The 13,606-nt window shown below is 33.6% G+C and overlaps 1 protein-coding gene across 1 annotated transcript; it reads right to left on the bottom strand.

Moving 5' to 3' along the window:
• Positions 1-1,063: 1,063 nt before the first annotated feature.
• Positions 1,064-9,315, bottom strand: LOC122029771 (cullin-1-like). The gene is made up of 15 exons (XM_042588897.1): positions 8,996-9,315; positions 8,811-8,910; positions 4,570-4,755; positions 4,399-4,446; positions 4,123-4,326; positions 3,985-4,062; positions 3,018-3,107; positions 2,847-2,927; positions 2,703-2,765; positions 2,140-2,175; positions 1,964-2,050; positions 1,742-1,891; positions 1,543-1,598; positions 1,306-1,426; positions 1,064-1,234 (listed from the first exon to the last, which is right to left on the bottom strand). The coding sequence occupies exons 1-15, from the start codon at positions 9,133-9,135 to the stop codon at positions 1,064-1,066; spliced, it is 1,611 nt and encodes a 536-aa protein (XP_042444831.1). The 5' UTR covers positions 9,136-9,315.
• Between the last annotated feature and the right edge of the window lie 4,291 nt (positions 9,316-13,606).

The following is a 13,606-nucleotide window of genomic DNA, read 5'->3' as shown; positions in this document are numbered from 1 at the left end:
AGATACTCTCTTAGGAAAAAAAAAGGGAAGAAGGCAAGAGTTGACCTAGTGTCAACAACTCTAGCTTTTCCAAGCCATGTTGGCACATCACTATCTTCACTATCAACTTCTATTTGAGAAATGGGATCTACTGCATCTTAGATAAATTCCAAATGGCATAAGTCTTGGAAAGTTGACAACTATTCTAGGATAATTGATCATGAAAATCCCTTAATACAAGGAATCTCTTATTATGGAAATCTCTTGATATAGGGAATCCCTTGATGGGAATCTCTTATAAGGAAAAACTCTTGATACGGGACCAAATTTAGGAATAAAATATTTTAATTTATTCTTTTTTTTTTGGGTTTCTATATATATATATATATATTGGTAATGCAGGTATCTAACTCTTCAAACTGACTAATTCAAGAGGTGACTATCCAACCCCACGGAAGTTTTCCACCAGCGGCCACCAGGATAAATAGGGAAGCATTCAAAGGCTCATCCAGATAGCCAACATTCTTAGGCCCACTTCTCCTGCAATGCGCCACAACTGAGACTCGAACCTTAGATCCCTTGGTTATCCATTGGAGGGTCTAACCATTGCACTATTGCCTTGGGGTTTCTATATATTTGATTGTATACAATGTGTGTGTATATATATATATACTCATTATTGTGCATAATGAAAAGAGTAAGAGAGAATTTCATTCCACATTTCTTAACAATAAGGAGTCAAGCTAAAAGCAATTTCATTGCTCTTGAAATTTGTGGATGCCACCGATACTAATCTGGATTGTAGACAAGATTGGAAGTGCTTAAAATAAGTTGCCAAGAAATAAATACCCTCACATAGAAAGTGAGAAATATAGAGAATATGAAGAAGCAAAGCCAAAAACATGATAAGACAAAAAAGATCAAACAAGAGAAGAGGCACTTTTTGGAGGGGTTGACAAGATTGCCTACATCCATCACCAGTGAAACCTTACCCATTTTTTTATATTGAAATTAAATTTACATTGACATTTTAAGACAGATACTAGTAAATCAATGTGGAAACAAATGTCAAATGGGAAGTAATTCAACTAACCATCTCGACAGGAAGGTTGAGATCAAATGATTTGTAACTTGGCCAGAATCCGGTCGTAAGAACAGTAACAGTAAGATCAATCCCTGGATTTGCATGAGCATTACTGTTGAGATAATCCTCAAAACCAGATTGGTTTTCCCTTGCAAGGGTAAGATCTGTAACCTGAAAACAAAGCAAAAAAATAAGGCCACTATTGTATATCTAACCAAGCAAGTCAAAATGTGGATACAGACCATGCCCTCCATCTTTGAAGTAAACTGCCCTCCGCATTGTTGTTTCAGCTTTGTCAAAATGCTCCTCTCATGGTCATCATTGGCACTTTTGTCAAAGAGCAACCTCCTAGCAAGCTTCTTCCTATGAATTTAAAACTTTGAGTTCGGCCAAGGTATAAAATAGCAGAAAAGGAAAACAAAGTCAATATCATAATTGGCATAAGTTGTTAAATAGCCCACAGATAGAAGGCTATATACCTATAGAACTCGGCAAACAGATCTTTGTCACTAATATAAGCAAGCAACTTTACGACCTACAAAATATAGGACAATTGTTCAATCCCAACCCAAGAACCCAGGGAAAGAGGAATCTGAATGGCGAAATAGGAACAAAATAAAAGATGAAGGATGAGTTATGGCAATAAGGAGCAATGATACATAAACACACATAATTCACCTTCTCAAGTGTCTCTTCGATTGCTTCATCACTGAGTTTTTCACTTCCACCTTTCTTAAGGATATTGTCACAAAAAGTAGCCAATAACTCAGCACTTGAGCTTCCTGCAACACCCTTGTTGCAGAAAACCTCAAATGCCTCTTTGAGTGCCTAAACCAAAGAGACAAACTTAGACAAGTCATAAAAAATGCAACGCAAATAGTTACCCATAACAGTACAGACCTTGTGAAAAAGGGAGTGATTCTGGAAGCAATCATTCACATATGCCAAGTACTTGTCATGTAGTTCGATAACTTTTCTAACAAAAACCTGCAAACCCCAGGGTGTTAAGTTATATTACTCAGATGACTAAACAATTATCTTATAAATAAGTAAAACAAGAAATGACCAATCTGTACCTGCTCTTGTAGGCCAACAACATCCCTTTTCTCAGCCTGAAAATTTCCAGTGTAAGAGCGTTAGTGCTGACAAGAAAGCAAGTTCAGGGAAGTTAATTAGACATGCTCTTCAGGGACGAGAAACTTGTGAAGACTTCACAAAATATAGTGAGCCCAAATCCAATGATTCATAGTTCACTAAGTCACTCTAATGCTACAGATGTCTTAAACAATACAATATAATAAAGGCAATTCATTGCAAATTTACTTTGTAGTTTAGTCTGATGCAAATATTATTACATCTTAAAAAATTGCTGAAATGTAAACAACAAATTTCAAAATTTTAAGAGCTTGTAAGCGAAGAATTATCTGAGTTTGATTGATATCAAAGCATGAGGAAAAAAAATACAAATTTATTGCACATAGAATTCCATGTTATCAATTTAGACACTTCGCAACTGTTCTTTTTTTCATTTTTCCTCTATTGGTGAGTGTATGGTGCCTTGGGTGCCCTGGAATCTCAAACCTAGCAATTGATTAGATTAGAAACTATCTTTTTCTGAAAACAAAACTATCAAGTTTACCTTTTTGTTACTTGCAGAGTCTTCTGCCTGTTTGACTAGAGCAGTGCCCTCAATAGTCACATGCTGAGAGTAAAAAAACAGAAAGTTAAGGAATGTTTAACATGAAGCACCAGAAAGTGAGACGTTACAATATCAGAGATAAACCTGCTTAAATATTTGAGAAACAGGATCTAAGCCACGTTGTATTCTACAAAAGAGTCTGTACATCCGCGAGAGATCATCCACCTATAAAGCATTTCAGATGATAGTTGTTAAATCATAATAAATTTAACAAGTGAAACCTCATTTAGTAAGGATCAACTAGGATACCAATACCTTATCATCTCGAAGTAATCCATGACATCCAGAATGTTCTTTTTCGAGAAGTTGGCTAGCATTGACATATAGTAGCTCATGTTGCACTTTCTAGGAGACAAGAAAACAAAATGAATATCATTGTAGTTAAATATGGAGTAAGAGCGTAACTAATATTAGTGGCATTGCAACATTAGACAATATCAAAACCAAGTTTAAAATTTCAAGCCATGTTGGAATTTCGATTTATGAGCAGTATCATGATACTTTTAAAATATAAAATATGCTAATTAAAAAATATTTTATTAATATTTTATTGCTATAGATACTTTCTATTGAGCTAAACTTGATATTATCTCATAAAACATTTGATACTTATCAAATAAAAATTTATTTAGGATTAACTGAAGTTCACCAAGCAACCATGACATGATTAAGTAGGTTTAAACTAAATTCAATTTGAATTTATTTTGATCAATTTAATAAAGGGCAGCCCGGTGCACGAAGCTCCCGTTATGCGAAGTCCCGGAGAAGGATTCATTGTATTCACCTTATCCTGCTTTTGCAAGAGGTTGTTTCTAGGATTCGAACCTGTCATCATTTTGATCATAGAGCAACAACTTTACCGTTGCGCCAAGGCTCCCCTTCATTTTGATAAATTTAATATTAAACTAAATTTATATTAAAAAATAATTTAATTTATGGATAGTAGTATATTTTAGAAGGTTAGAAATTATATTTTTTTTTATGTTTTTATTTTTTTTAATAATCTGTACACATGCTCCCTATGAGTGATCCTTTACCGTTTGGTGAATCATTCAAAATGGGTACACCAAGCATCAAATAGAAACAAAATATTCACAACCAATGAGTCTGATTGGTGTATAATTCAACAAAGTTTAAAATCATGAACACAACCTTTAAGAAAAGCATAATTAAGGTGCTAATTACTTCTGCTAAATATATAACAAGAAAAGACAAATCATACCTCTAACAACTTCTGTTCACTGCTAGAGTGCAGGTAATGAGCAACCCTGTCCTTCTCACGCTTTAAACACTCCTCTGCCTAGAAAACAGCATAGGACATAAAGCTTTTTGACAGAAAATTATATGTGATATACAGTACCTTTAACATGTAATCAGGGCATGAATCTTCTAGAATCCAGTTTGAAGCTTTCCTAGAATAATAGGCAGCAGTGTCTTTAAGCAAATGTGCTTCAAAGTCATTTTCGTAACACTCCATATTACCCAATCCAATTTCAACGAAAATGTCCAAGACATTCTTTAATAAAGCCCTATCAATTTGTTCCCCCTCACGTTCTCGATCAATCTGATTAAAAAATGCATAATGATAGGGTGGATCGAAGATGAATATATTATGTTGTCTCAAAGTAAGGCTTACCAAGGAGATGACAGCATCTTTGACTTTATCCTTGACTTCCTGATAGACCTAATAAAAAATAATAATAGAAAGCAACAGCTTGACCAGACTCAGATTCATCCTACTTCAATGAAATGTAGAGAATGACATTGAACATAGCAGAAAAGTAGCAAAAGAAGGAAGTTATTATACCAGGTCACGGAAGCAGGTAAGCCCAACTTCATTTAGTGGAGGAAGTGACCTCCGTGTGATAAAGTAGCGATCAAGGTAATGAAAGAAACGTGAAAGCCACCTGACCATAACTTTATGATTTAGCCATCTCTTAACTAGCTCCCTCAACATAAATTCATCATGCTTCACTCTCAAAGAAGGAAGTACCTGAAAGAATTGGATTGGTCTAATAAATCTAAGACAAACCAGTATTGAGTGTATGCTTGTGGTGCTAAGGAACAACAAAAAGAAGCCTTGAATAAATTTAAAAATTTCAATGAAAGAATGACGAGATAATCAAATGTGTATTCAATTTGCAGCATTTGGTACCTCATTAGTTATACTTTCCCCGCCATGTATATGTTTTAATTTCACCTAAGAGTTGTGACCATAGGACATGCAAGGCATGAGAATTCTAAGCTTAGCTTTTTCCTTAGTTTTGATCTTCTTAAAATGATGAAAAAGCATCGAATGATATATTCAGTCGTCACAATCATGGTCTTAAAATGAGGCCTCCAGGATGATTTAGAACAGACCAAGTGGCATATTGGACATATGGTTCTCATTAGGCAATTAAAACTGGTTTAGAGCAGACCTGACAAATGTGGCCACATATGGCATATGAGGCCGTATATGCATTTGTAGTAAACACTATTTAGTTCACTAAAACTAGTTTAGATTGAACCAAACTGAATCAAAAAAATAAGAATAGAAAGGGGGCAGGTTTTTCCAAACACTGCTATGCAGGTAACCTCTATATGTGGGGAAGGTGCAATCATGTAAGCTCTTCATGGACATGATGATTTAGTTAGAGAGGAGTCAAGTCCCGGTTTGGTCGAGTACCCACAAGAAGCAGCGGGGTAGGTATCAGTTTGGATACATCAAGCAGGTAGGGTATAGGTAATAAAAACTTGCAAGTACCCTACCAATTGAAGCCCCTACTTAAAACCCTTAGCTACAGTATCTGGAGCCTCAACTTAATAATTGTTTGAAAATATACCACTTAAAAAATTAATTATATGGATCTATGATCAATGCTACACTGTTGAATCATATTATGTGATCAATGTTGTACTGTTGAATTATAGAATGTTAAATTTCATGTATTTTGTGTTGTATGATTAGCATATGATTTTTACATGTGGAAGTATGACTGCATGTAACTAAATAATTGTTTTGCAAATATAAAAACTTTAAATATTAATTAGGTATCTTCATATAGATCTTACTTAGGTAAATGATCAATTTTATATTGGTGAATAATATTCTTTATATTTCATGTCGCTTGCAAATGTAGTATTGGCATCTTTTTCCATGTGGAAATATAATCTGAATGTGTTGATTAATATACTTTATTGAAAATATTTTAGTCATTTTCATCAATAAAAAATATCATTTAGCATTTTCAAAACTAACTGCATATGTCACCCACATGGTGCATATGCAGTTAGGGTATGGAAGTTTATAACTTTTAAGACTTAACTTAGAATTATTTTGGCAATATCAACACTTTAAATATTAATTATATGAATTATTTATGTATATGATCCATGCTATATTTCATGTATTTTATTGTATTGTATGGCATGTACTTTTTTATACATGGAAGCATGAATTGAATGCCCTTTATTGGAAGTATATTAGTGTTTCACAGTATAAAATATTATTTAGCATTTTAAAAACTAACCGTGTAAGCCAAGATATTGCAGATGTGCTACTTGGGTTATGGCAGTGGACACCCCGATAATCGGGTATCCATGCGTATCAATCCGTACAAGTTGGGTTTGAGTACCTATTTTATTCTTAATGCTTAATAATAGAATCCAAGTTGAGTTCAAGTTTTCTTAAAATCACCAGTACCACACTATTTTGCTCAACTAAGCTGAGCACCTGTGGGTACCCCGTGAGTTCGAAAACTCATTTGCCACCCAAAGCAGGTAGCCATTTAGTCGGCCGGACTCAGGTGGTAGGATTATTAGTCAATTTCGGGTTCAAGTAATGCACAAAAAAAGTTAAATAGTCAACCCATTGTGAATCTATATTTGAAACTTTGGTGAGTTTGGTCACAGTTTATAAATAGTAATTCTATCTAGACTTACCAAGTATTGCATCTACTAATTATTGTCACAAACACACAATTGCATGCTTAAATGCCTGAGCACTTTGCTCACAACTAAATATTTCAGCATGTTTCCAAGGAGTTCAAGCTAAAGATCAGCCCTTTTCTTCTTCAATGAATCAAATTACAAACAACATTCTTAATAAATATTGAGACAACTGCAATACTTAGAATTTTGTCCAAGGCAAATTGCATTAAAAAAGGAAAAAATTACGATAGAAAATGACAATGTTGGCATCTGCTACTAAATTATGTTTTAGATATCATAGAGATGGTGTATATCTTAATTATTCTAATTAGACATTTCTTTTGCTTCTACTCTCATTTGCTTTATGATGATCCAACAAAAAATCAATTGAATGGAGAAGATCATGAGGTTGTTATGGTTCTAATAAAAGAAACAGCTAGAAGTGTAAAAAATTGTAAAAGATCTAGAACACAAAACTTTCACAAAATATTTTCTTTCTTACCAAAAAATAAAATGAAACAAAAAGTTATCCTACAAGGAAATCAAATAACTTCTATTATTTACTAAATATCAAACTATAAAACATGGCTGGCAAATTTCATTATGGGAAAAGACTAAGTCATATTTACCCTAGAAATCTCCTTTAAGTGTATGCATGCACATCGTAGCCTGATTACAGCACTGGAGCTTCAACACCATTGCAAATGTTGGCTAACTTAACTACATTGAATTTCTCCACTGTTACAGTTAATCATTCTCCTTAATCCTTTTTTTCCTGTCCCTCTTTACATCTCTTCTAAGTGCACAAAGTTGAGCATCATAACTATTCTTACAATGACCACTCCCTTCTAATGTATTTTATAAAATGGTTCAACTCGAATCACTTTATTTATAAATGCTAATGATCCTAGCCTATGTGGTCATGTCTACGGAAATAGGCATATGTGGTGAAGGGGTATCGTGAGCAGCTCCTTGATGGCATGTGCATCTACTACGTATTTTGTTCAGTTGTACGGTGTTTTAGAGTTCTATAACATCCAAACTTTAAAAGGTACTGAAAAAAATTTGCAATTGCCAAATGACAATAAGATGTGAGTAGATATAACTGTAAGACACTAAGATGTGCATACATATACTTGCTAGCTGAGCCAGATCAAAATAGTAACTACATAATGACTTGGTGCTTGGTTTTAGTTTATTTATACATGAAGTATTGGAGTCTCAGACTCCGGCTAACTCTCTCATACCCATGTGAGATATAGCACTCTGACTGGGACAATCTGAGTCAAATACTAACACCCACATCCACATTCATGTTAGATACCATGAGTCCGAATGATATACATGTTACCTTATCTTATTCTCATGAAACCTATAAAATTCTTTGCTAAAGCAAATGTAAAGCAAACAGTAGAAGAACCAAAGGACACCATTCAATTTTGGTTCTTAGATGCTAGTGGGTTTCAAAAGAACATTTGATGAATTATTGAAATATGATCAATAAGTTAATATGTTGCCGAATGCAGGTGTCATAAATCTGCATTGGCCATAATATGAAATGTTCAGTGTTCATCATGAATCCGAATTTGCACAGAATCACTACCATGTGCACGCACAAAAGACTTGATTTGATTCACAAAAAGAAACACAGACTACATCATCATCAGGTATGAGAAAGATCAAATGGACAATGCCCTCCTTCAGTATGTAAGTTCATGCATGAAGGACAAAGAACAGCTGAATGCTAACAAAAAGTTATTGAGCAAAAACTGAAACTATGCAGCCATTTCTAGGTATTAATTTTATGAGCGGAAGCTCTCGGACAAAAATCAAATGATGTGATTATATACTTTATTTCCAAGTCCTGGTGGTTAGGAATTAAGGTAACGAACCACCTGGATGAATTTTTATTTTGACAATAAATAATAGAAAGCAGTAACTGAAATAAGAAATTTTAGAACCGATAAATTAGGCAATCAGACACATGAAAACAATCAAATAGTAATTCCACCAATGTGACTATGTTTAAAAAAATAAAATGAACGCGAATTTGGGGGAAAAAAAAAACATTCTAGGGTCGAATACCAACTCAAATTATGAATGTATACGACCAGAGACAAAATTAGTCATGCTCACCATCGACGTGATGTATTCCTCAAATGACTCGCGGTATTTGTCATACAGCTGCTGCGAGTAATCATGCGGGGGTTTCTGGGTGCACATGTTGTAGATAGTCCTGATCCAACAAGGGAACCAACCAATCCATAAAAAATTGGAAAAAAAAAACGTTAAAATTGAGAAGGCACGACCGGAAGACTTACGTATAGAGCATCATGTAGTCCTCCGAGCTGAACTGCGACTCCGGGAGCCCTTCCAATATGTTCTTCAGCTTGGTGATGCCCTTCTGCATGAACTCCCATCCCTGCTCCAGATCGATCGTCTTCCTCTCGTGCATAGACATCCTGATCAGGGATCAATACCCCGCTAAATCAAGGAATCAAGATCGTCTCCTTGGCCGCGACGAACAGCTTGGAACAAAGCAAGGCCAATGAATCGAACCCTAACAAGGAGCTTGGAGCCCCCAAACGGAGATTCGGGGGACTCAGCAAAAGGATTGGGGTTATTCATCAAGGAAAACGTGATCAGGACCCTTAAAACGATATATGTGGATTAAAACAATCATTATCCAATAAGGGAAAAAACAATAAAAAATTCTTTAAACAAAAACCATTTACCTACTATTTAGTACCTATTATATTATTATAACATATTAAAGTAAATTATTTATATTTTATTTTATTTTATTTTAATATAACATATGATATATATATATATAACACTTTTGTATACAAAAATTAATAATTTAATTGAAAATATTAAAATCTCATTAAAATTACTTCAACGTAATTAAAAAATTAAAATTATTTTAGCAATTAGTAACTATTTAATGGGAGAAGATCTCATGATAAAAAAACAAAAACGTGGACTAGGAGATGGTCCACTTTCAATTACGATCAGATCATAATTATGATTCAATCATAATTAGTTGTGATTTTTTTATGGATTTATCATCCTCACTAAGTTATATTCTGGGTCAGAACGGACGATCGGAGGTTGTCCGGAAGTCGCCAGAAGTGGGCAAGTGTCCATATTACTGGGTGTTGAGCAAGGAGTGGCCTCCGGACGTTCGTTCTGACCCAAAGTATAATCTAGAGGGACGGTGAACTTATGAAGAGATCATAATCAATTGCGATTGGATCGCAATTATGATCCGCCTCTATTTTACTTTTTTTTAATAGACCAAAAGACATGTTTTGCTATTTAATAGTTGAGGAGATCTGTCTTGTTATTTAATAGTTGTTATATTATTGTAGTACAAGTAATTAGTACAATAATTTTAATTACATTGAAATGATTTTAATAAGTTAAAATAATTTTAATTAAATTGATAAAAAATAATAATATAAAATTATTTTATGTATAATATTTTTTGATTAAATTTAATTAATTTATCTTAATACATAGAATTTATTTTTTTTAAATGTTATAATAGTGTAAGAATAAAAGTATTTTTAGAATAAAAAATATAATGGAAAGTTGTTTTAATTTTAGATAATTTTAATAATTATATGCCATCTTTTTAATTTTTTTCTTCAAAAATATGATTTAATAGACTTAAACGTGGCAATTCTAAAATTTATTAAAATATTATTAAATTTTGACTTATCCAAGCGGTTAGATTTTCATTTTTACATACTTAGCCTTTGGTTAGGGATGATAAATTTTACCTGATATTAAAACATAATCCGAAATGAATATGAAAAAATCAAGTTAAGGATAGATTTTATTAGATTCAGATCAAATTTAGATCGATCTGATTAATACGATTAATAAATAAGTCGGATTCGGATCAACCTGAAATGACTTGATTATAATCCGTGAATTCGTTTATAAATATTTTCGGGTCTAGGTTCGAATCGGATTCTATTTGAGTTCAGATTAAAATAAGCATATTTTAATATAATGGGTCTTTTCAGGTCAGGTTCAGATTGAGTTTGAGTTAAGATGAACATGTTTTTATAAATGGATCATTTCAAGTCGGTCAAGTTTGGATTAGATTCAAATTATGGGTCATTTTATGTGGGATTTAAGTCAAATATAGATCGAATAATTTGATCTGAAATATTAATCATATTCAAATTTTGATATTCCAACTCATCAATCCACCAATCTAAATTCGATCCGAATTACCTCCCCTATCATTAGTCAATCTTTTCATCAATTCGAGTCTTTGACAATTTTACTAGCGTCTTCATGTTCATAACATGTATGTCATTCATTGATGTCAAAGTTAAACTTTCTATTTTAGGCATAAAATAATCCAACTCTCAATTTAATTAGGAAATCTAAATAGATTTTTTCTTAGTCAAATTAATTAATCCCCTTAAATATATCATACATACTCAGTTAAATCCTAAAAATTTCTAAAAATTCTCAAAAAATCTAATAAAATTATTTCTCCAATAATACTTATTATTTAATTTGTCGTATTTTACATTCTCCCCTACTAATAAAAATTTAGTCCCTAAATTTACCGCTTCAACTCAAAGATCTTCATTTAAGGGTAACAACTAAGCAACATACTCATAAAATACTCCATCATAGTATCATGAACAAATCTCTAACCGTGAGGGATTAAGAGTTCCCTCATAGAACTACAAGATGATCCACTCCCAAGTAGATGGTAATGACTCTGTGGGTTATGAGCTAACCATGCTTTCCCTACTCCCACATTACTATCTAGTCAATCATGGGTAAAATGTCCTAGATATAAATGGTCTTCACAACTACCTCCAAAATCCAAAATGCTCGTTATTATGTTGATCCTCTAACATCTGTATAGTGCATTCAAACTGTCCATCTGTTTGAGGGTGGAAAGTTATATTAAAACAGAGCTCTATACTCATAATCTACTATAAAATCTACCAGAATCATAATATGAATTGTGGATCTTCATCCGATACAATACTCAAAGATATACCATAAGGTTTGGTAATCTCTCTACAATATAACTTGCTAATCGATCCAAAGAATCCGTCCTACGGATCGATAAAAAGTGAACAAATTTAGTCAACCTATCAATGATTACCCAAATCGCATTATATCCTCTCCATGACCTGGGTAATCTCACAACTAAGTCCATCGTAACATGCTCTTATTTTCATTCCAATATATAAATCTACTGAAACAATCTCATTAGTCTATGATATTCAACTTCCACTTGTTGATGCACTAGACATCAAGCTACAAAAACCATGATGTCTATCTTCACGTCATTCCACCAATAGGTATGCTTCAACTCTCTACACATTTGGAACCACTCGAATATAGCACAAATCCAAATTGATATGTTCCCTGTAGTAAGTCCTTCTGGACAAGACGTGACTCAGGAACACACAATCTATCATGGTAATAAAGAGTCTCATTCTCATCACACAAGAACTCTGTCTGTTGTCCAGAGACTACTCCTCTACCTAAAAATTGAAGATACTGATCACTAGCTTGAGCCCTCTAAATCCACTCAACAATAGGTGACTCAGCAACCATGAACTCCAAAGTCCCTTGCTCTATTTGTCTCTGCTCTACCAATCCCAACTCATAATCTCTACACTAATCCTGTAATCATAACTCGATGATAACCTAAAACTCCTCGGGATTTCCTACTCAAAGCACATTAGCTTTCCCTAGAGGGTAGCTAACTCCAAATCATGAACAAGATAATTCTTCTTACGATCTTTCAATTATTGACAAGCATATGGAACTACCCGACTATACTGCTTCAGAATTATACCTAACTCCTGGTATAGTTATTCTGTGTAGAGTACAAATCTATCTATACTAGAAGGTAAAACTAAAATGAGTGCAGTTATTAACTTTTCATTTCAGCTTTGAAACTAGTCTCATAAGCCTCTATCCAAGTAAATTTCATTCCTTTCCTAGTCAGTCGAGTGATCATGATACAGAATGGGTATGTATATTTATTATGTCATGGGCGATCATGATCTTATGCGTTAGATTCAAATTGATGATAGAGTTTCTAGTGATAGATCTGGTCATGCTAGAATTGATGGTAGAAGAAGGATGAATGATTATGTTGATAGAAACTTAGGAAATATCAAGATAAAGATTCCTTCATTTCAAGGCAAAAGTGATCCAAACATATATTTGGAGTGGGAAAGGAAAGTGGGATTAGTGTTTGATTGTCACAACTACTCTGAAGAGAAGAAGGTAAAACTTGCTGCTATCTATTATGAGAAAGAGGTTTGTTCCATCACATTACTATCGAGATTTGTACCAATGACAACAAAGTCTAACCCAAGGACTTTGACCATGCTTGATTGAACCCTTCCTTTTGAGTTGTCTTTCAACTTTCATGGACATATGCACCATATCTTCCAACTCCACATAATGTTGCAACTCTACTATGTTTGCAATTTCTGAATTCAAACCTTGTAAAAATTTTGCCATGGTTGCTTCTCGGTCCTCCTCCACATTTTTCGAATCATGGCAATCTTCATCTCCTTATGATATTCCTCCATAGTCTTGGATCCTAAGGTTAGGTTGTGTAGTCGTTGGTACAAATCTCGATAGTAATGTGATGGAAAGAACCTCTTTCTCATAATTGATTTCATCTCTTTCCAAGTGCCAACGGATCTCTCATGGTTTCTTCTCCTATTTAGAATACTTTAATCCCACCAAATAATAACATAATCAATAAATTCAACAACAACAACAAGTTTTACTTTCTTCTCTTCAAAGTAGTTGTGATAATCAAACACTAATTCCACTTTCCCACTCCAAATATACGTCTGGATCACTTTTGCCTTAAAATGAAGGAATTTTCATCTTGAGATTTCCCAAGTTTCTATCAA

Source organism: Zingiber officinale, chromosome 10B (assembly GCF_018446385.1).
Source record: "Zingiber officinale cultivar Zhangliang chromosome 10B, Zo_v1.1, whole genome shotgun sequence".
NCBI classification, from domain to species: Eukaryota; Viridiplantae; Streptophyta; class Magnoliopsida; order Zingiberales; family Zingiberaceae; genus Zingiber; species Zingiber officinale.
This window is presented reverse-complemented; position numbering and strand designations above follow the sequence as displayed.

What these genes read in the sequence shown, in the direction of transcription:
- LOC122029771 (XM_042588897.1), bottom strand. Translation starts at nt 9,135, where the DNA reads ATGTCTATGCACGAGAGGAAGACGATCGATCTGGAGCAGGGATGGGAG. An exon ending in TCGAAGAGACACTTGAGAAG is followed by an intron (nt 1,599 to 1,741) that starts GTGAATTATGTG and finishes TATATTTTGTAG; the next exon opens with GTCGTAAAGTTGCTTGCTTA. An exon ending in CTGTTTGCCGAGTTCTATAG is followed by an intron (nt 1,427 to 1,542) that starts GTATATAGCCTT and finishes TTAAATTCATAG; the next exon opens with GAAGAAGCTTGCTAGGAGGT.